Genomic DNA, 23,797 nt, shown 5'->3' with positions numbered 1-23,797 from the left:
TTTTTTTTAGCAAGGTTTCTTCAGAGAAGGTTTGCCATTGCCTTCCCTTGAGGCCGAGAGAGTGTGACTCACCCAAGGTCACTCAGTGGGTTTCAGGCTTGAGCTGGGATTCGAACTCGGGTCTCCAGAGTTGCAGTCCAACACTAAAACTATGATGGCTCTCCTAATGACAAATCCCAGGATATTACATGATGGATCTTTGACAGTCAAGTGGCGTCAAACTGCTTTATTTCTGCAGTGTGGATGAGCAATTAAATTAAACTAAACTGGTTAATAACTCTGGAGAAGAAGCAGAGAAGGGCAGTTTTTGGCTCAACTGGCAATGGCGAGACAGAGGCCCTTGCAAGATGGAACAATGCGGCACCAAAACGCCATGGCGCGAAATCATTTTTACGTGATTCGCACTCAGAGCACACAAAGAACCTATAATTAGAATCATAGACCCGCATTAATGAGAGATTGAGAGAGCAGCAGGTTAGAAGGCATAAGATTGGAGGAGATGCTGTGGATAGATACTGCTGTTACTGCAATGCTATGAGAGGATTATTGCGTCTTCCCATAAGCAGTGCTTCAGAGATGCAACACAACTGCTTCCCCTCCCTCTTCCCTGATCTTCCATCCCATATAATTTCAAAGATGTGTGTGTAAGAGAGAATTTAATCTCATATACTTGTGTACACATGTTGAGTCTCCCTTCTCTGAATTGCTTGGGACCAGAGTTGTTTTGGATTTTGGAATATTTGCATGCACATCCTGAGATATACTGGAGATGGGGCCCAAGTCTAAACACAACATTCACTTATGTTTCATGCACATCTTGCAAAGAGCCAGCATGGCACAGTGGTTTGAGCGTTGAACGATGACTCTGAATAGCAAGTGTTCAAATCCTCACTCAGCCATGCAAACCCACTGGGAAAGTCACATTCTCTCAGCCTCAGAGGGAGGCAAAGGCTTTGCCCCCTCTTGCTATCCAGACATAAGGGTTTGTTGGGTCGCTCAACTCCATCATGGAAACTGAATCAAATGATCATCTCTGAAAGGCTGAGGCAATAGGGACGGGCACGATACAAATTTGCACAGCTAGAGTTTGGAACCAGCTTCTGTTAACAGTCTTCCCCATTATAATAGGACCATGGTTATTTTAACATATGCAAAAGCCTGACGTGGCTGCTTTCCAAAATGCAGAAACTCAGATGCACCAAGAGGACTAACTTCCAGCAAAGCAAGCAAGTGGGCTTAATGCATTGCTAATGCGGGGGTTCGATCACCGTCCGCTTCTCCGTACGACGCGGCAAGTCATGTCAGGCCGACGGCAGGAACCATGTCACAGTCCATTAAGTTGCCTTTGATTGTCAGACGTTTAACCTTAAGGTACGGAACTGTAAATTATTACTGATCTGTATTTGCTTCCTAGCGCGGAGGAAGGGAAAGTGGTAATCGGGGGTGACATCTGATGCGGCGGAGGCTGGTTGTGGTGGGAAGTCATTGACACACACACAAAGGTCCATGAACCAACCTTGTTTGCAAGAGAGGAGGTCCACCAGCATTTTAAGTCAACAACATGGTCACTGGTCTTGAGTTGCAATAATGCATAGCCCCCATTTTAAATAGCAACCTTGGGTTTAAAATGTGGCCTCGAGGAGGGATGCAGGATTCTACACAAAACTTTAGCAATAGCAATAGCATGTACATTTCTATACCGCTTTGCTCCTTCAGTCCTGTCCATCCTCTGCAGAAGCAGAGCCAACTACAGTTGGACCTCCACATTGGTGGCTTTGACTTTTAGAAATAGCATTTGATAGACTATTGCAAAGCCCTTGACTGCATAGGAAGGCTATGGAATGCCTTTAAAGACATGATGGGAGTGCCAACACATCTGACAGTCCTGATGAGAAAACTGCAGTCAGGACAAAAGGCTACTGTCAGGACAGACTATGGAGAAACAGCATGGTTTGTAAGAAAAGTAAGGCTTGGACAAAGAAGAAGGAGGAATGAAAATAGGAGGAAGGAATATTTACAATCTAAGATATGCAGATGACACTATACGACTAGCAGAAAACATCCCAGACCTGGAACACCTACTAAGAAAGATCAAGGAAGAAAGTGTTGAACTGGCTTCGTGTTGAACATAAAGAAAACAAAAATAATGACCACCAAGGACCTTCACAAGTTCAACCTAGACAATGAAGAAACAGAAATAGTAAAAGAGTTCTCATACCTGGGATCAAACATTGATAGAAATGGGGACTACTGTCAGGCAATCAGAATGGGAGGGCGGCTATGAAAGAACTAGAAAAGATCCTAAAATGCAAACTGAGCACAACAGTTAGAATCATACTAACCACTATATTCCCTATGACCATGTGAGAGCTGGACAGAAGAAAGACGATAGGAAGAAAATCCATTCATTTGAGATTATGTGGGGCTGGAGAAGAGTGCTGAAGATCCCATGGACAGCAGCCAAAAGGACAGACAAATGGGTCCTAGAGCAGATCAAGCTGGAAACCTCCCTAGAAGCCAAGATGACCAAACTGAGGCTGTTGTACTTTGGTCACATCATGAGAAGGAAGGGCTCATTGGAAAAGACAATAATGCTGGGAAAGGTGGAGGGAAGGAGGAAGAGAGGAAGGCTACAGGCCAGATGGATGGACTCTGTTAAGGAGGTCATGGGTTTTATGGGGTTGCAGGAATTTAGCAGAGCAGTGGAGGACAGAGGGGGATCTTGGAGATGTCTCATCCAGAGGGTCGCCATGAGTCAAGAGTGACTCAAAGGCAGTTAACAAGAAAAACAGTTTATCAGTGAACTCAGTACTCTTTAAGTGGTTTACAATTTGCAATCCAGTTGCCCTCAACAAGCTGGGGACTCATTTCAGTGACCTGCGAAAAGATGGAAGGCTGAGTCAACCTTGGAGCCCTGCCTCGGATCGAATTCACAACCTTGTGGTGGCAGGACATGCATTTAACCTCCGTGCCACCATGGCTCCTGTAGGCTCAGGCAAAAGCAAACTGCTGCAGCCTCTGCTAGCTTGTCTCTTCTCCCTTGAGAATAGCATTTGCCCAATTGATAACTGATGTGGCTTGGCCCCATGTGTCCCAGTTCTCATCTGCAAACTGTTGGAGGGTACAAAGTATAGGTTTCCAGTACATAAACATGATGGGCTATACAGTGCAACCTCCACATTTGCTTGGGTTGGGGGCACAGAACCCCCATGAAAGTGCCCTGGCTCAATGCTAGGGAATCCTGGGAACTGTAGTTAGTTGTGGCAGCAGAGAGAAGGCTAAATGATACTCCTGTATAGTTTCTACAACAGCCTTTCTCAACTGTGAGTAGCTGTCTTAGACTACAATTCCCCTTGGCCACTCTGGTTGAGGATTGGGAGGGAGATGTAGTCCAAAAAAGATCCCAGACTGCACATGCTCTTAAAGGCTGTGATTGTGGAGGAATCTTAAGTTAATGGTTTGTTTTTGCCGGAGTGAGGTATACACATACACACACACACAACTCTGCTGAGAACTTGTTAGCGTCGCCTTCCCATCCCTGGTGAGAATCTTCCCAAGTTATGTGTCACGCAGAGACTTCGTTCTGGATTATTTCTGTTCCGTTGGCAATCATTCCTGACAGGGCTACTCAATGGTTTGTCAGAGAAGAGAGAAACATTATGACATCCTTGCTCCACATCACTTTCCATGCCAGGAAAGATAAGGGTCAGATTGAAAAGAAGGGAGTCGTGGAAGAGGCTCCGATATAATGAAGATTCTCCGTTTTCTCAAGCAGTTCGGATCCCAGAAAAGAAGAGGTCAATGCCTAACAAAAGCATGGATTCACATACCAGCAGTGGCACCATGTTCATCATGATAACAGTCAACTTCTGAGGATGCCTTGTTGTTGTTGTTGTTGTTGTTGTTGTTGTTGTGTGCCTTCAAGTCCTTTATGGCAACCCTAAGGTGAACCTATCATAGGGTTTTCTTGGCAAGGTCCTTCAGAGGGGGTTTGCCATGGCCATCCTCTGAGGCTGAGAGACTGGTTTGCCCAAGGTTGCCCACGGGGTTTCCATGGCCAAGCTGGAATTCGAACCCTGGTCTCCCAGTATCCTAGTGTCAATGCTCAAACCACTACACCAGGCTGGCCTTCAAGACATACACATGGATCCCTGTGGGAAAAGCTGACAAATTGGAGAGCTGGGCCAAACTTAACAAAAATTGAATCTCAACAGGGATAACTGTAAAGTACTGTACCTACGCAGGAAAAATGAAATGCACATATATAGGATGGGTGACACCTGGCTTGACAACAGCACATGTGAAAGGAGGATGAAGAGGAGGAGGAGAGGGCTGAAGAAAAAGAAGAGGAGGAGGCGAGGAGGAACAAGGGGGATAAGAAGGAGAGATGAAGGAGGAGAGAAAAAGGAAGAGGAGGGAAGAAGAAGGAGGAGAAGAAAAGGAGAGGTGAGGAGAAGGAGGAGGAGGAGAGGAAGAGAGGGAGGAGGAGGGAAAGAAGAAAGAGAGTAATAGGAAATGATTGAGGAAGAGGAGGAGGAGAAGGGGGAGGAGGAGGAAAGGAGAAGAAGGAGTAGAGTAGCAGGGGAGAGAAAAAAGAGAAGAGCAAGAAGAGGAAGAGAAGGAGGGGTGAAAGAGAAGAAGAGAATGGGAGGAGAAGAGGAGGAGGAGGAGGAGAGGAAGTGAAGATAAGGAGAAGAAGGAGAAGGGAGAAGAAGAGGAGTAGGAGGGGGAAAGGAAGCAGCTAGAGGAGGACAATGAGCAAAAGGACAGTGAGGAAGCAAGGCCTTTGCGGGTGGAGTTCATCTGGCTGAATAATGCCCAGCATTTGGATTTGTTACATAATGCAATGAGAGGGTTGAGGAAGCCTCCCAGGAGGAGGGTGTGTGTCCGTCCTCCAAAGTCCTTCTCCAATTATGAGGGTGGAGCTGCATTATGAAGATTGATGCGTAGCCAGAACAAGAAGTAGGCCTGTTCTCTGCTGGGCAAGACAGGTGTTTAGTGCCTCCAAAGGCTAAATGCCATTTTCACACCAAATGACGCAGACGAAATGACGTCTTTAAAGAATAAAAATGCTAGGAGAGGTAGGAATGTGAAGCGCATGGACTCCTCTTCCCAATCTGCATCTCTTCAAGCCCAAATCCATGGAACCTGGATTTTCATCAGAGCAAGATTTCATCCTGGGTTCCCAGTAAAATTAGCCAGAGGACCATTCACGCTCCATTCATTCCCAGCATTGATGCATATTAAGTATGTTCTAAGAAGTTTATCACACAAAAGAGACTGAGGTTTTATCCCATGAATATCCCAGAAAAATCATGTAATTACGCAAAACGATTTCACACGGCGTCGGGGGGGGAAAACCTCCATTAAAGTGGTCACAAAGAAGAATTAACACACATCTTTTTACTTTCAGGATTTTGATGACAATGCATTTCCAATATCACTTTATTTGTGCAATTGCATGTGAAAATCATTCACACCATTTTCGTTTCCTTTGTGGGATGCTTTAAATGCGCTTTAATCTCTCTTTAATGCCAAAATCAGCCCCAGTGTGATAAACTCCTAAATCTTAGATTTTGGCCCCTAAATTTTGGCCAGATAGTGTGCCATGCTGATGTAGCCAATGCAGTTTTAAGAAGTCCTTGGTGGTGAAAGCTGCTGAAATGCATTTAAAAATCAGCAATACAAACACACACAAATACACATGCTGCCAAAAAAAAAAAACCTCTCTAGTTAGCTCATAGTAGTGCAAGAGGTAATAAAAGGAAGCAGGAAACAAGACAGCAACCACACATTTGAAACGGTGCATACAATGACACAAATAAGCCTTTCTTGACACCATGGTTTCCTTTCAGCGTTAGAAAGACGTAGTTCTTGCCGACAGCAAATTGGAGAGGTAGGGTTGAGAAAGATTCCTTCCAAAAACTTTGGCGGCCAGTGTTTTGGATATATGTCATGACATTTACTTGGTTTCATGCCCTGCTTTTCAGTTCAGAAAATGGTACTGCAAAAAGAAAAAATGTGTGGTTTTCTGCACAAGAGTAGTTTTTTTTTAGTTTTGGTACAATATATTCCAAACTCCAAATCATGAGCCAGCATGGTATAGTGGTTTGAGTGTAGGATTATGACTCTGGAGACCAAGGTTCGAATCCTTGCTGGGCCATGGAAACCCACTGGGTGACCTTGGGCAAGTCACACTCTCTCAGCCTCAGAGGATGGCAGGTTTCTGAAGACAGTCACCAAGAAAACCCTGGGATAAGGTTGCTGTTAAGTCAGAAATGATTCAAAGGTGAACAAGACAGAGACTAAATCCCAAATTCTAAAATGTTTGGAAAAACCCTTGGAAGGTTTATGAGAATCCATAAGTGCTGTGAGAAAGTGAGACCCTTTTTGCAGCAAGAAGAAATGGGGTCGATGAAATTGTTGTTGTCTGTGAGAATAAAATTCACACAAGCAATAATGCAGTTTGACACCACTTTAACTGCCGTGGCTCCATCCTAGATAAACTATGGGACTTTTAGTTTTGTGCGACACTAGCATTCTTTGGAGGCCAAAGATGTTGCAAAACTACAGATCCCAGGATTTCCATTTCAGCGATTACAGCAGCAGTCCCCAAACTCTGGTCCTCCAGGTTTTTGGGACTCCAGTTCCCAGAAGCCACAACCATCTTGACCAATAGTCTGGGAGCTGAAGTCCAAAACACCTGGAAGGCCTGAGTTTGGGAATCACTGAATTATAGTGATGCCCAACTGCATTATTTCTACAGCGCAAATGCACCCCAAGATTTGCATTGATCCTGTCAATAGAAAACTTTGGACTAGTCAGATCCAAAGAATATGGCTTTGCTTAATTGGCAACCTAGGCCTTTCCATCTCTTTCTTGAGCTGAAGGAAGAGACTCCAGAAATACTTTGTGGATGAAGAGACACTCCAGACTTTGTTCCATGTATCCAGACTGGAGTCCCAGACGTTTGGTCTTTCTCCTTTGGTTCACAGCTTGCTGAAATTATCCCTATGCGCACCAGTACTTTACAGCTGTGGTGTAGCATGATGAAACAGATAAATATGCAATATATATTTAATCACAGGTTCTTCTTCTCCCCCCCCCCCCCCCAAAATATATTGCAAACCAAGGGTTCCAGTTTTGTATGCGGTTACACGTCATGCTGTCGGCTCTGGTGGTGTTTACTGAACACGTCTTCCTGAGTTTACATAAGCGCAGGCATCTATTTTGGGGCGGGCAAAACAGAACCAAACCCCGACATATTAAGTTGCCTTCTGGAGTAACTATTCCAAGGTGTCCCCTTTCATTTGCAAGAACTGTTTGTCTGGGCCTTCTCGGCATGCGACCGACGGAAAATCTTATGCCGGCGTTTTATGGGCAGTTCTTGAAAGGTATCCACTTTGCTTCCCTGCTACTTTTCATTTTATGGGTTAGCCGCTTAGTGCCAACAGACGTGGATGGTGAAGACCACAAATGCTAGAAAGGTTGTGAGACCTTTTTTCCAGAGTAGTGTTCTCTGCCTGAGATTTGGAGTCACAAAAACTGAGAAATACACAGCGGCGACAAGTCCTCGCTCATTGCTTCTTGGAGAGGTTTCTGAAAAGAGATGCTTGAGAACTAAGGACCTTTGAGAGAACTGGGGAGAAAGAAATATCCTACAGTTTGCCTGACCAAGTCGTCTCCAGCATCATACACTCAACCCTCCATATCCACGGATCCAACCATCCATGGCTTGGAAATATTCCAAAAAAGTATAAATTCCAAAAAGCAAACTTTGGTTTTGCCATTTTATATAAGGGACACCATTTTACAATGCCGTAGGATTTAATGGGATGTAAGCAACGAGGAAATTTGGTATCCACAGAGGTCCTGGAACCAAATCTCAGCTTCTCCTGCACTTTGGAAACAATCCAGTTTGGCACCACTTTAACTGCCTTGGCTCAGGGCTATGGAATTCTGGGATTTGTAGTTTTGTTGTAGTGCCAGAGTGCTCTGAAAGAGAAGTCCAAATGTCTCACAAAACTAGCAAGAGCCGACTCTCATTTAGCTGCAATGGAGTAACACATCCTCCAACTGTTTTCAGGGACAGTTATTTGTTGTTGCATATCTTCAAGTTGATTCTGACTTAGGGCAAACCTTAAGGTGAACCTATCATAGGATTTTCTTGGCAAGTTTCTTCAAAGGGGGTTTGCCATTGCCTTCCTCTGAGGCTGAGAGAGTGTGACTAGCCCAAGGCCACCCAGTAAATTTCTATGGCCAAGTTTGGATTCGAACCCTGTTCTCTCAAAAGTCACAATCCAATGCTCAAACCACTACACCATGCTGGCTGTGCTTATGATATTGTAATATTTATTCTCCTAGTTGTTTATGTCACAACTAGTGCCATTGCATTCAGCGATATATGGGAATTAAAATTTATGAGTAACATTAGTACAAAAAACATTACTAGGGATTCTGTATGGTGTGGTATGGAAGGAGGTCAATGAATTACCACAATGGCCGAAGCCAACCCTTGCGTTGCCACTTGTTGCATTTCTTCTGTCCTGTAAGTGTAGCCACTGAACTGACTTCAGATATGATTATCTGAGAACAAGACCTGGTATTGCCAATGGCAAACCCACAATGGTTTGAGCTTGTCTCTGTTCAGCAATGTCTTAGAGAAGGGCCTCATCAAATTGCATATAGCATTGAAAGAAACAAAGAATTAGACAATTCAACCAATGCATTTTTAAGAGTGCCAGTAGGAGGTGGGGGAGAAAGAGCAAAGATTCAAGGGATGCTTGTGAAAAATTCTGCTTTTGCAAAGATCTCCAGATTGCAAATCTGTCTGTGTGCATATGCATGCATTCTGAGGCATGCATATGCAAATTTTGAGGCTTTGTATTTTTCATGCAAGGTGGGGGGAAATGGCATAATGTCTATTGTTTTGCATAATTTGTTCTGGTTTTGCTGGTTAAGGGGAGGAAGGTACTGCAGAAAACCAATGGAAACCTTGTTCAGCAACTTTTCTAGATTCTACCTGCCCACGTCAACTTTGAAGTGTAATGACAGAGTCATAAGGACTAGTGCCTTTATTAAAATGAAAAGAGAGATACACAGGAAGGTGGTTTTGCATGCAAAAAACCGACAACATGCCTTGCACTTTTGCTGTCTGTCTGCAGATTGGGGCATGCGTGCATGCATGCAACCCTGCGGACATTGTCTCCGTTCTCTGGTGGGCCAAGATTAAATGATAGTTCCAAGCTTTTACATGGGAACGCCAAACTGACAAAGCTCCACAGCAAGGTCACTTGTGGAAACAAACATCAATTAAATTACAAAACTGGGAGATAAAACTCCTGAGAGTCCTTTGGGAAGCCATTCTTCTAGATATAGATCAAACAGTCTGGAAGAGGAGGGGGGAACTCAACTGGTAACTGAAATTCAAGGTTTCTTGCTACCTCTCCAGATCTGTTTTATAAACCGAATTAACCCCATAAGAGCTGACCATGCATTGTAGAGCAAAAGAGAAGTGGCTAATACCTGGAGAAGAGCCCTATGTTTAAAATCTGGCGTTTGATCAAGGATGTTCTCATTCTGCTGGTCATTTCTCTTAATCTGTTAAAACCAATTAAATTTGGTCATTTCCACAGGGCAGACTTCACATTAAAGTAAACTGAAAGATGGAAAAGTATTGCAAAAAGACGGGAAAATATAGCACAAAACCAATTAAATTTGGTTATTTCCACAGTGCGTACTTCACGTAAAGTGAAAGATAGAAATGTATTGCAGAAAGGTTTTCTGAAGCACATGCAATGGCTAAGATCCAACATGGGAGTGTTGTGTTGTGTAAATCACCACTACAGGAGTTGGGCATGGATTGTGCTACAAACACTTGTGTTGAATGACACACCACTTTGCCCTTCTCTTTGGCCAACTTTAAGACAGAAGCACAAGAACAACGAAAGCAGCAGGAGCAACAACAACAACAACACTGCCTAGGGATGCACTAAACTGGTGCAAGTGTACAGCCAAGACCTATGCTGTGGTTTGTTGTTGTTGTGTGCATTAAAGTCATTCTGACTTATGGTAATCCTAAAGCAATCCTATCATAGGGTCTTCTTGGGAAGATGTCTTCAGAGATTTGCCACTGCCTTCCTCTAAGGCTGAGAGCATGCAACTTGCCTAAGTGGCCTTCCTTGTTGAGCTGGGAATTGAACACTGGTCTCCAGAGTTGTAATCCAATTATGCGGTGTAAATTTTGCTTGGTGTGGCGTAGTGGTTTGAATGTTGGACTATGACACTGGAGACCAGGGTTCAATTCCCACTCAGCCATGAAACCCACCTTGACCAAGTCATACTCTCTCAGCCTCAGAGGAAGGCAATGGCAAAGCTCCTCTGGACAAATCTTGCCCCATGATAGGGTTGATTTAGAGTGGCCATGTTGGGAATGATTTAAAGGTACACAACAACAACCAAGATTTGGAGTAAATCCGGGCAAACTCCCTTGTTTCCGTAGGGTGGAGAGCAAACATTACAGGGCCGAGACCCACATACCAGTATCCCAACCAGGAACACACCACAGTTCTTTGGCCTGGAAGCAAATTATGGAGGATAAGCAGGTATTGCACACACACCCAGACTTTCTGCAAAACAATAAAACACATCGCTCCTCCATGCACCTGGAAAGGTCACCCACCAAAAAGGCAGGGCAGGGATGAAGCCACAAGTGCAGATAGGGAACACAAGCACATTATCCTACAGTCCCATAGATGGTTTCAGAGCATCACAATTCCACAGGCGGGTGGTTTCAGAGCATCGCAAATGTGGGTTTCCAGACAATGATGACGTACTTTGTGAGGGTGTCACTGGCTAGGACAGAACCACAAGATCTTTTACCAGGACAAAAGGAGGAGGGATTGAGGACACCTTGTCCTCCGAGTCCCGATACCTTTCAAGTCCTGGAGGAGGAACGTTGACATCTGCATACAAATTGGCCCCAGCCCTCCACGAAACAGATCCGTCTTAATGACAGGTTGTATGAAAAAGGGTGCTACCGACTGGGTTCAGATAATGTTTGCAGCATTTCAAGCACCCCGCAGAGCATCCAAGCCTCTCACTGCTCAGTTTCTGCCCCAAGGACATTATACGAAGTCAGACTTTACTCTGGGGACCAGATAACTATCTCTCATCATTACCTTTTTCAAAATGACTAGCACTTTGGGTTTTAGCAAGTCCAGAGACAGCTTGACGCTTGGGCAATGCTTTCTGGCTACAATCTTAGATGGGCAGAGAAGCTGCCGACCGGGGTATTTTTGCAGCCCTTGACTATTGCAAAATATTATTTTGTTGCTCTTGTTAACTGCTTTCAAGTCAACTTCAATCTATGGCAACCTCATGAATGAGAGACCTCCTGTCTTCAACTGTGCTGCTCATCTCTTGCAGCTTCTCTGATTAAATCTACAGATGCCTAGAGAAGTGACTGAATCTATCCATTTGGGATACACTCTTCCTCTTTTCTTATTGCCCTCCACTTTACCAAGCATCCTTATCTCTTCTTGTCGAGTCCTTTCTTCTCATAATGTGGCCAAAATAAGACAACCTCAATTCAGCCATCTTGGCTTCTAGAGAGAGTTTGGGTTCATTTTGCTCCAAGACTCCTTTATTTCTTTTTTTAGCAGTCTACAGATTTGCAGAATGACTTGTATACTTTTGCATAATTTCAGATTATATATCTGCCCTTTTTCTGTCTGAAAAAAGCCAGAGGAAGAGAGGGAAAGAGGCTGAATTGTCCACTCATGCTGAGTAAAAAACCTTCTTTGGAGGTTTTTAAACAGAGACTGGATGGCCATCTCTTGGGGGTTGCTTTGATTGTGTCTTCCTGCATGGCAGAATAGGGTTGGACTGGATGGCCCTTGAAGTCTCTTCCAATTCTATGATTACTATGATTCTGTAAGAAGGGACAGAACTGCTCTTGGTTGCAGAGTAGTGTTCTTTCTAGGAATCTCTAGAGCAGTGGTTCTCAAACTTCCTGATGCCGCGACCCTTTAATACAGTTCCTCATGTTGTGGTGACCCCCAACCATAAAATTATTTTCGTTGCTACTTCATAACTGTAATTTTGCTACTGTTATGATTCTGTTTTCCGATGGTCTTAGGTGACCCCTGCAAAGGGGTTGTTTGACCCCCAAAAGGGTCGCACTCCACAGGCTGAGAACCACTGCTCTAGATCCTTCCACACAACTGTATGGCCAACATCCATTGGAATTTGACCACTGAATTGTGCCAGAGGACTTACAAATGCCTAGAGAAGTGTTCTCTGTAGGAATCTCTAGGTCCTTCAGTGCAACTCTATGGTCAACATCTGCTGGAAGTTGAGCACACAACTGTGCTGGAGATCCTACAAATGCCTAGAGAACTGTTCTCTCTAGGAAACTAGGTCCTCTAGTGTGACCTCTGGCAGAAGTCGGTCATGGAGTCACCCTGGAGGACCTAGAGATTCCTAAAGAATATGTATTAAACAAATCCGTGAAGAACCAAATCCGCAAAAGCCACAGCTGCAAACGTTGGAGGTCAACTGACACATACACTTCAGTGTGGCTTATGTGGATGGCTGTCTTTGTTTTGGACAGGGCTCAGGTAGAAGCTCTGTGGCCCTCTGCTCCCCAGCCAAAACCTCCACCCTCCAGGGCCATATCATAAACTTTATTCAATATATATAGCCAATGGCCTTTACAATACACAGAAAATATATAGCAACACCCTCCAGGGCCTGCTAGGCTGAGCAGTGGGGAAAAGGGGGAAGTGGGTGGCCATTCAGAGGATGGATATGAGGCTGGTCTGGGCTCCAAGGGGAAAGGAAGGGAAGGGAACGGAGGATGCACTCCATTTGTGAGCTGTGTTTGCTGCCCATTAGAAGACCGGTCATGTCATGAGATTACAAGCCACTGTACTTCAGACAGACTGGGGGTGGGCAGTGGGGATATGATTAAGAGTTGAGTTTTTGGAAGAGAGGGATGGAGGGAAATTTGGAAGGCAGAGGGATTCAGCTGCCCCAAAGGGAGAAATCCTACCGAACCTGCCGGCTGAATCTGCAAGTTGAACTGCTAGGTAGGTTGCGGGTGGAAAGTGACTTGAGAGAAAGTGGAGAAAGAGGAAGAGAGAGCGTGAGAAAGAGCATGAAACGACTCGCATGCAGATGACAAAGTGGGGCTTTCCCTGCAGAAGCCTGACATTTTCTTATCAATGAGAGTCAAAGCTGGAGGCGTCTCTGTCTACTCTTCTAAAAGATCTTTTCACATAAGGCATAGATCATGGGTCTACTGCTGTATTAAATTTATTTTTTATTAAAGCCTTTTGGGGCCAAATGTCATTGTTGTCGTCATCATCATCTCCATCTTAATAATTTCATTTTAAATGCCCATGAGCACCATTTTAACAGTCTCAGCCTTGCCTGTTGCTTTAATCTGGTGATTTGTTTAACAGGCTTTCGTCCTATTTAAAATGGCCGGCATCATTTAGGTATTTAGGCCGTCATAAACTGACTTTGTTATTCCCATCACCATGTACAGATGTGAAAGCCGGACAGTGAAGAAAGTGGCTAAGAACAAAATAAATTAAATGGGGCTGGAGAAGAGTGCTTGAGGAAACCATGGATGGCCAAAAAGACAACAAATGGATCCTTGAACAGATCAAGTCTGACATCTCCCTGGAAGCCAAGATGACCAAACTGAGGCTGTTGTACTTTGGACACATCATGAGAAGGAAGGACTATTGGAAAAGACAATAATGCCTGGAAAGGTAAAAGACAGTAAGAAGAGAAGAAGATTATATTCCAGATGGATAGACTTAACCAAGGAAGACACAGCCCTGAATCTGCAAGACCTGAGCAGAGCTGTTGAAGATAGGCGGCTTTAAAGGGTTTCATTCATAGGGTTGTCATGAGTCGAGTTCACAACCGCAAGGCAGTTAACAACAACAAACTGATTTCCAATCACATAAAGGTGAATTGCAATGTTGCATAAGGCTTGTATTCTCAGGCAGGGAGCAGAGAATCATACAATCCTAGGGCTGGAAGAGTCCAGCCCTAAAGGAAAACACCATCCCAAGTCCTTCCTGTCACAGCTTCTGTTGGAAAACCTCCAAAAGAAGGAGGCTCTGAAACACTCTGAGGAAGCATCTTCCACTGTCCAACAGCTCATACCATCAGGAAATTCTTCCTCATGTTTAGATGGAATTTCTTCTCTTGCAGTTTGAACCCACTGCTCCATATCCTGTTCTCTGGAGCAGCAGAAAACATGCTTGCTCCATCTTCAGTGTGACTTCTCTTCAAATATTGACACATGGCTTTTATGTCACCTCTTAACCTTCTCTTCCTCAGGCTAAATGCACCCAGCTCCTTGGTCATTTATGAGCCCAAAAAGACAGGCCAAAATAAAACTGCTTTGGGTCACTTTGGAGGTATGCTATTTAAATGTCACATGCATCTTAAGAGGCTGAAGCTGCGCCAAAGCTGTGCACCAGTCCTTAGGACTGGAGCGTGGTTTTGGCGTGGCTTCTGGTCTCTTAGGATGCATGCAACATTTAAACAGCATACCTCCAAAGTGACCCAAAGCAGCTTTATTTTGGCCTGTCTGTTTGGGCCCTATGTTTCCAGGCTGTAAACATACCCAGCTACCTAAGCAGAATGGGGTTGGATTGGATGGCCCTTAGGGTCTCTTCCAGCTCTAGGATTCTATGATTCTATTTTTGTAAGCTTGATCTAGCCCCAGAAGAACTGGACTTGATGGAAGAAACATGGGCCATGTTAACAGTGGCGAGACCAGGGGGAAAACCCATAAACAAACCACCAAAGAATTTGCACTCACATCTGGGCCCACCATGCAATCAAAGTGACTGAGAATCAGCCGCGTCTCCCTCCTTTCAAACACCCAGCCTGAGCCACCTAAATCTGAAAGTGACAAATTCCCTCCTTTGCTTTGTGGAACAATAAATATCCCCCTGACACCCCGAGGGCTGAGATTTTTATGGACCATTAAACTTGTCAGCTGGTGGACGGCTGTCATTAACTAGGGTTTGCACAGCTGGGAGAGAAATATTAAGGCAGGTGGTTGGCTCACAATAACCTCCCTGCTGCATCTCATTGATGGCATCAACATGCATCTTGTGGTGGCATCAAGGAGGGCAGCCAATCCACTTCTGGATTTTAGTTCAAACTTTAAAGGCACTACTGTTCCAAAACAGGCTCCTTTCAATCAGTACGCCAAGGGATCTTGTTAGCACCTATCTGAAAGAAGTTGGGTCGCATGAGCTTCTATAGACTTGAGCCTACTTCCTCTGATGCATGTTTGTATATGGCTATGTCTTTGAACTTAGATACTTTTAAAGTTTGAATCTTGAGTAGCTCAATGACCTGGTTCATGGAAGCCAACAGTCACCATTGGTAGATGATCAGATGGAAGGACAAGATCCTCCACCAGAGATGCATAGGACAGATCTCTGCAAGAGGAGTTATGCTATAGTGCAGAGGTCCCCAAACTGTGCTCTTTAAGGCATTTTGGACTTCAGCTCCCAGAATCCCAGACCACTGGCCAACATGGCTGAGGTTTCTGGGAGATGAAGTCCAAAATCTCTTAAAGGGCACAGTTTGAGGGCCACTGCTATAATGGCATGTGTAGATGACACCACATCGCTAGCAGAAAACAACAAAGACTTGGAACAATTGCTAAAGAAAATCAAAGAAAAAAAAGTGTGAAGGCAGGCTTAATGGTGAACATCAAGAAAACAAAAAATAATGACCATGGAGGATAAATTCTTAATGACCATGGACTATAAACTCAATCTAGAAAATGACTAAATTGAAATAGTCAAAGATTTCCTGCAGCTGGCCATAATCATGCTTAACCATGGTTTAGTGTTATGTGTGAAATGGGCTTAAGAGAGAGACTACTGCTCTTTGGAATTTAATGTGGTTTTATCATTTTGCTTGCTCCTCTTTTTATTTTGACTTTTTTCCCAATTGTGAGTTTAAATTTTTATTGTGTTTCTTTTTTTTAAATGCACATTACCGGTTGAGTCTCCCTTAACTGGAATTCTGAACTCCAAAATACTCCCAAAATCCAAAACTGTCTACAAGGGTGGCTGGGATAGTGACCCCTTTGCTTTCTGATGGTTTAGTGTACACTGATTTTATTTCATGCACAAAATCATTAAAAATATTGTGCATAAAATTATTCTCAGGCTATGTTTGTATGGCGTATACAAAACATAAATGAATTTTGTGTTTAGACTTAGGTCCCATCCCCAAGGTATCTCATAGTGTATATGCAAATATTCCAAAATCCAAAACGCTTTCTGTTCCAAAGCATTTTGGATAAGGGCGACTCAACCTGTACTTTGGATTAGAAAAGCAACTAATAAATATCATTTCAAACAACAACAACACTGCAACAGAACATTATGTTATATTTGCATGTGCATACAACTCCATGTGCAATTGCAAGCACTCCCATGCCTTGGGGCTTTATCTGGCTCCCTTGCACTTCAACGTATCTTGTTTCAACAATCTTAAAACATGTTGTTTCGGCTTTAAGCTAAAAAGGACGAAGAGCAAACAAACCAAGCTTTTTTTTTTAATGTCGCGAAGGAAAGAGAGAAAGATGGAGGTGGAGATGCCCAGAGAATGAAAGATGTTACTAGCCGGGACAGGAAATCCATTTCCTCTGCAAGAAATTCCTCCAGCAACCCTTCCACTGAGATATCTGGTTTAATAACAGCAACAAGGGGAGATAAAGAATCTCTTTCTCTAGAGATGCTGCAGAAAAGAAAGAAAGATGGAAAGCAGGAGGATTCTATCTTGAAGACCATCTGAGCACTTCTCCGCATCCCAGCCGGCCACAGACTTTGTCAGCGTGGAGATTGCCTCGCCGATTAAGGACAAAGAAATAAACTGATGGCAAGTTGCAGATTAGGCTGCTACAAGTTTAATTCACTGATAGTTTAGATGTCTAGGAATCTCACTGCAGACCATCAGAGTCCCACTGGAGGACTCTTCCAGTGCAAAGGGCCTTGAGTCCTCCAAATCAGAAACTGGCTAGAAGCTGACCACCTTTGCAGAGACAGGGCTTGGGATGCCAGACTGACCACTGGAAAAGCCTCCTGTATGTTGCTTACTTGGTCATGAAAATCCAGTGGGTGACCTTGGTAAAGTTACACTCTCTCAGCCTCAGAGGATGGCAATGGCAAACCCCCTCTGAAGAACTGTGCCAAGATAACCCTATGATAAACCCCAGAAACGACTTGAAAGCACACAACCCACCTTGCTTTGCAATTCCCTCTGAATTCATACAATCATAGGACTTTATCACACACCGGAAAACTGGAAGTTTAAACAGGGTTTATCACATGACAATCGGGCAATTACTATTAAATCACAATTAAGATTTTCAAACACAACATGATAAAAGAGGCATTATCCTGGGAATAACTAGGGTATAAACAGACAGTAAACAGCAAGAAAGCATTTTTGAGACTTTCCCATGAATGATTTGTTGCTGTTTATTGCCTATTTATTCACAGGTTAATGGCACTTTAGTCACTTTTCACTGCTGCGTGAAAAGCTTTATCACAATTGTGCAATATTCTTGGGATATTCCGGGATATAACTGCAACGTCATTTGAATAGCTTAATTGCAAATGCGCAATTTTCATGGGATAATTCCCATTTATACTTCCTATTGTCTCGTATGATAAAGCCCATAGAGTTGGAAAAAGGCACAAGGGCCATCTAACTGCAGCCCTCTGCCATGGAGAAAGACACAGCTATAGCACTCCTGAAAGATGCCCATTCAACCTCCATTGCATGGCCTCCAAAAAAGGAGAGTCCACCACTTCTGCAACAACCCCACTGTCAACCAGTTCTTAGCATCAAGAATCATAGAGCGGGGAGAGACCCCAAGGGTCACCCAGTCTAACCCCATTCTGACATGCAGGAATACACAATCAAAACCCTCCCGACTCTGCTTAAAAACTTCCAAAGAAGGAGACTCCACCTCTCTCCAAGGCAGCGTCTTCTACTATTAAACAGCTCTTTCCATCAAGAAGTTCTTCCTGATGTTTGGGTGAAATCTCTTTAGGTGGAATTTCACCCTTAGTTTCTAGCAGCACATAGAGTCATAGAATCATAGAAACAAAGAGCCGAAAGGGACCCCAAGGTTCATGCAGTCTAACCCCATTCTGCCATGCAGGAAGACACAAAGCCCTCCCTATGACAGATTGCTGCCTAGCCTTTATTTTAAAACCTCCAAACAAGGAGACTCCATCATCCTCCAAGGGAGCATCTTCCACTGTCCAACAGCTCTTACCATCAGAAGTTCTTCCTAATGTTTAGGTGGAATCTCTTTTTCTGCAGTTTGCACCCATTGCCCTGTGGTCGTTGCAGCATGATGGAGCCATGGCAGTTAAAGTGGTGTCCAACTGAATTATTTCTACAGTGTAGATGCACCCTGAGTGTTGAAGGAAGCAAGGGGAGAGAGCAAACTAAACAGGGCATGGAAATTGAGTGCCTTGCGGAAGAGCTGGCAAACATGAGTAGTGTCGCTTTCATCACCGGAAAAAATTGCTACAATTTCTGCTTGTTTGGGGTGCTGTTGTGATCCAGCTCTGGTAATAGAAGGTGGCATATAGCTTGTGTGTGTGTGTTTGGAGAGATTTACATTCTAAATTTGTCACAGGCTGCAAAGAATCAAACAAAGCAATAAATATCGTGTAGCAAGATAGGAACTGAATACATGTGCGCGCGCGCACACACACATAATAATTAACAGAAGACAAAAATAACAAGGTCTTTGATTCATGATTCAAAAGCACAAGGAGAGAGAAAGAGGGGGGAAATCCCACTTGTTTCTTGGAGAATTAAGCTGAGAAGTGTCTCTGCATCTCTGCTTTGCCACTTCCTTTGCTGATTAAAAATCAAACACGAAAAACTCAAATGTGTGGCCGAGACACAACAAATCAAGAAGCACTTCAGGGGTTGTGAAACGGTCATGTAGGTCTGGAGTTTTATGGCTGCAACCGAATTAACTCCCTGCATTCATTTGCATGTGGAGAAGGCATTATTTTTAGCCGGCACGGAGAACATTCATATACTACTAGAATTCACATTATGAAGAACATTGTGTACAAACGCGTACGTCGGACGCATCATTTGCTGTTGCATCCTGTCCTTCAAAAACCATCTTAGGCAGCGGTAGTGGCTGCAATTTATCTTATTACGCATGATGTGTCTTCTTTATGCTGATGTAATTTTAAGGTCTGAGCGGCGGAAGCCTTAAAAACAACAAAAAAGTTAAAATAAAACAGTTTAAAAAGTTATGAAACCCAAGTTTACGTTGTGTGTCATCTCACCCAGGGCACTGCCAAGACAACTTGCGTTTGAGAGGCGAAATCGAAATTATTCGCTTTCCAATTACATGCAAATTAATTCAGAGCACAAACTACTGAAAAGGGTTTTTTGGGGTTTTGGTTCGGTTTAGCTTTTTTTTTTAGTTGCTGCATCACACTGTCGGCTCATGTTTAGCTTTTAGTCTATAAAGACTCCTTTATTCCCTTTACATGTACAGTCGGACCTCCACATTTGCAGCTCTAACTTTTGCGGTTTTGATTAATACGTTCTCTCTAGGAATCTGTCGCACAACTCTGCCAGAAGTTGACCATAGAATTGCGTTGGAGACCCTAGAAGTTCCTAGAGAAAACACTACTCTAAGCATTTGTAGGTCCTCCAGCATGATTCAATAGCCAACCTCTGGCAAATGTTGACCATAGAGTTGCACTGGAGGACCTGGAGATTCCTAGAGAGGTGGTCTCTTGGGGGCTGTACATACCGCCTTGAAGGAGCAGCATGCAGCTGCACCTTCTTCAGACAGATTCTGGCCATGGCAACCAAATGCCGCAGCCCCAATGTTGCCTCTGGAGGGCGCAAAAAAGGCTCCTTTTTGTGCCCTCCAAAGGGTGCCATAGCCTCGACAGCGCGGCTGTATGGCACCCCTTCAGCGCTGCATCATTTGGATGCAGTGCCAGAGGTGCATCATGATGCTGTGCACCATGTGGAGCAGCGCACGGCGTCAGGGCACCCTTGGGGGGGGGGGTGGAGTCAGGCATGTGTCATCAAGACCTTGCGCCCCAACTCTGTCCCCAGGCTGGATTTTTAGGCCAGTCTGGATAGCCTCTTAGGTAAAAAGAATAGTGCTTTTTTAATTTACATTTTCCCCACATTCATCCCGAATCCCAGTGAATGTAGAGGGACAAATGCATTATCTTTTGGCAATCAGTTTAAATAATTGGGTTTTCCCCCCACTCATCTTGGCTTTAAAATGGGCCACCATTAAAAACCAGAGACTTTAGCCTTGTGTGTTAAAGACTGAAGGAGGCAAGGCAAGTGTGAGCGATGACCGGATAATCTAAGGAAAACAAATAGCCATGTGTCGCTGTAATGGCTGCTTGAGAAATTTGGACTTTTAGAAACAGCTGGCAAGGAACAGGTGTTCCTTCCCTCTCAACCAAGGGGTGGAATATATATATATATATATATATATATATATATATATAAACCCAGTAGTTTATTAAAAACAGAAAAGTTTAAACCAAGGGGAGGCAGAGAGGGAGAGAAGGAGAGATTGCAATATACTGGGGTTGTTTCTCAAGGATTGTTTTACCAGGGCAAACAGTCCTTCAAGGACAAGCAAGGAAAAAAAAAACTTGGCTGCTATTTGAGGCAACTTCATTATAAAATCATTTTTAATAAGCAATCTTAACAAAAGGAGGGAGGCCTCTTGCAGAAGAGCCCCAAGGGAGCTCCAGGCTGCCCGGTTAAGTTATTAGGCAGAAACACACAAGGGACCAAACACCGATTTCACTGGCCTCGGGGGACAGGATTCAGTTTTTCCTCCCATTCTCTAGGGGCATTTGTTGCTAATAGAGCAGGTCCTTAACTTTCGTTTTGAGAAAGTTCAGACTTTTCTGAGAAAAGTGTATGCGTGTGTGTGCGTGTGTGTGCGTGCGTTGGATTCATTTAACAAAAAATATATTAGAAGCTGCATTGACTGCACATTCGGAAGGATAAGCAGAGACGCAGCTCTAAAAATTATGGGCATCTGGCTCTAAAATGTTGGTAATTCTGCACATTGATTCTGCGTATTTCTTTCTGCAGAAACTCGGTGGGAGAAGAGAGCTTCTGGAATGGAAATAGTAGTTATTCTATGCATTTTCCTTCCGCTGAAATCTCTACAGGAGAAGAAACCTTGTGGACTGGAAAACACTCGTAATGATATGCATTTCTTCCAGGGGGAAGTCAACAGAAAAGGAAATCCAATCACATTTTTCCTTTAAAATAATCCACTTGTGGTTCACATTCAGAAATAAATCGGTTCAAAATGGACCCGCTCCAGCTGGACGAAGGGCAAATTTAAATCAACCGCATCTGGTTCAAACATGCACAGAATCGATTTATCCAAAAAGATGTGGAAAACATCAGTGGGTTAAATGGGTCTCGTGCATGGCCCCTCTCTCCGAATTGCTTCAGCAAATTGATTTAAGTGGGAACCAGGGTCATTTGAGCCAGTTCAAACCAATTTGTGATCCAGTTTAAAAGGTAGTGGGAATCAGGCCATAGATCCCAGCCAATGCAAACCCGTTGAATCAATGGGGTTTACCTATACATTGACTCACCGCCCAAGATTTGATGCAATGGGTTTGTTGTGGCTGGAGCTAACCTTTACTCATGACACTTTAGAAAGCCCACCAGCTGGTCAAAATGAAAAGCAACTTACAGCCACTTTACAATCAAACTTTAATGGGCAATGTGGCATGTCCTTGATTAAGACATAATTTAAACACTTCGGCGCACGTTGTGAAAACGAGACTGTGCATTGTGCTGTCGGAGAAACTACTACCGGGATGCCTGAGCAATAGCTACACTGCACCCAACAAGTTTTTAGCACCCAGACAGTTTCTGTTGATAAGGTTCTCCGGAACAGACACATCATGTCAGTGAAAAACCCAGTTCGGTAGAAACCTTGCAGGTATTTTACTCAGAACGATAAGAAGAAATCTTGCTGACAGTGGTGGAAGTGCAAACAGTACAAGGATATGAATCCACTGGAAGTGGGGGGGACCTCTTTTTTCTTTGAAATGTGAACTCGAGAGTTTGCTATTGCCCTTTTCAAATTTTTATCTGGACTCATGAGGACCAGAAGATTGCACTGGGCTGCTGAAGCATATGGCCAGTTAACAGCAAATGGTTCCCTTATTTCCATGCAAAATCTCTCCGGGTGGTAAAGATGCTCTGGATGGTAAAGGGGAATCGGCCCTTTAATTACAATTCCTGTCTTAATTTCCAAACAAATATGCATATTTGGGAGCATCTGTGGCTGGCACTTAATGCATTAATGATATCACCAGGGGCTGTCCCTAGGTGTTCCAGGTTTCAAGCTAGGAAATCTCAGGGCTTGGGACGATTCAAAACCAGCAACCTAAACCACAGCTCTGCCTGCATTTTGGTTTTCTTTTGCAAGCTCCTTGGTCCCATTCGGAGCAACCTCAGTTGTTCAAGCATGCTGGCATCCTCCTCCCAGATTTTTGTTTTTGTGGCAGGAAGACAGATGTAAAACAAACCCATCACATCCAATACAATTGCCCCATGCACAAGAAAGGAGAACATAGCAGAAAGCAAGGCCTTACTTACATGTGTGAGTCTTCTTAGTGACCGAAATACCTAGGAGGAAGAGAGAATAAGACTCACCGTTAGCAAATATACAAGAACAGTCCTGATGGCTTTATTCTTGAAAAGCTAAACCCGCTAGCACCTTTCAGAGTAGTTAAAGCATCGGTCAGCTGTGTAACCTACTTCTTCAGGTGCCAGAAGGGGAAATGGGGAAAATGAGAATGTGATGACTATGAAATCTTGCAACCACAGTCTGGAAAGAATGGCTGCCTAACAACAAGATGAGGACGAGGATGTTTACAGGTTGAGTTTCCCTTATCTGAAATGCTTGGGACCAGAAGTATACATTCATATACATTTTATATACTTAGCCTGAAGGTAATTTTATGCACTATGTTTTAAATCATTTTGTGCATGAAACCAAGTCTGTGTACACTGAACCACCAGAAAGCAAAAGTGTCACTATCTCAGCCACTCATGCAGACAATTTTGGAGCATTTCGGATTTCAGAATTCCAGATAACGGAGACTCAACCTGTTGTGCAAAAGTCACAGCCGCAAATGTGGAGGGCTGACTGTAATTTAGTTTGCTCTGACAGGTCTATTGTAGTTGGGAGTAACCAAGAGGATTCAGGCCATACCTCCAAAGAGAGAAACCTGCATTGTATGGCTGTATTATACTTACGTATAATACATACACAGCATATATTATACTATGCTGTGAGCATAGGCGCTCCATTAACACACACCCAAAGCAGCCCATCTAATCAGGCTTTTAATCTATATAGTCTTGCTATTTCAGATCAATGTCAACAAATCAGGCTTCAACTGACATCAACCGATCGGGCTTCAAAGCCAAGCTGGGGCAAAAGGAAAAAGAAAAGGAAAAGAGGAAATGTCATGAAAATACCAAAAGATAATAACACAGCCATGGTTATCACAAATGACTGCTTCAGTATCATTGCTATCGTGGAGTCGATCACTTGGGCATTTGCTTCTGACATTATTACTAAAGGCAAATAATCAGAGGCTGATTATATTCTTAGAGGTCTGAATAATCAGTTTCGGGCTGCTCTAAAATTGATTGTATACCGTGGCGT

The 23,797-nt window shown here is 43.7% G+C and overlaps 1 protein-coding gene across 1 annotated transcript in view; it reads right to left on the bottom strand.

Moving 5' to 3' along the window:
• RORA (RAR related orphan receptor A) overlaps nt 1–23,360 on the bottom strand; it is an 82,629-nt gene extending 59,269 nt beyond the window's left edge. Inside the window, exons 1-2 of the mRNA XM_042473991.1 lie at nt 23,339–23,360; nt 22,720–22,749 (exon numbers count right to left, since the gene is read on the bottom strand). Coding sequence (XP_042329925.1) covers nt 22,720–22,749; nt 23,339–23,360 — 52 coding nt within the window. The remainder of the gene's footprint in view (nt 1–22,719; nt 22,750–23,338) is intronic.
• Between the last annotated feature and the right edge of the window lie 437 nt (nt 23,361–23,797).

This window comes from Sceloporus undulatus, chromosome 6 (genome assembly GCF_019175285.1).
Source record: "Sceloporus undulatus isolate JIND9_A2432 ecotype Alabama chromosome 6, SceUnd_v1.1, whole genome shotgun sequence".
Lineage (NCBI taxonomy): Eukaryota > Metazoa > Chordata > Lepidosauria > Squamata > Phrynosomatidae > Sceloporus > Sceloporus undulatus.
Note: the sequence above shows the minus strand (reverse complement) of the source record. Positions and strands in the feature narration are given on the sequence as shown.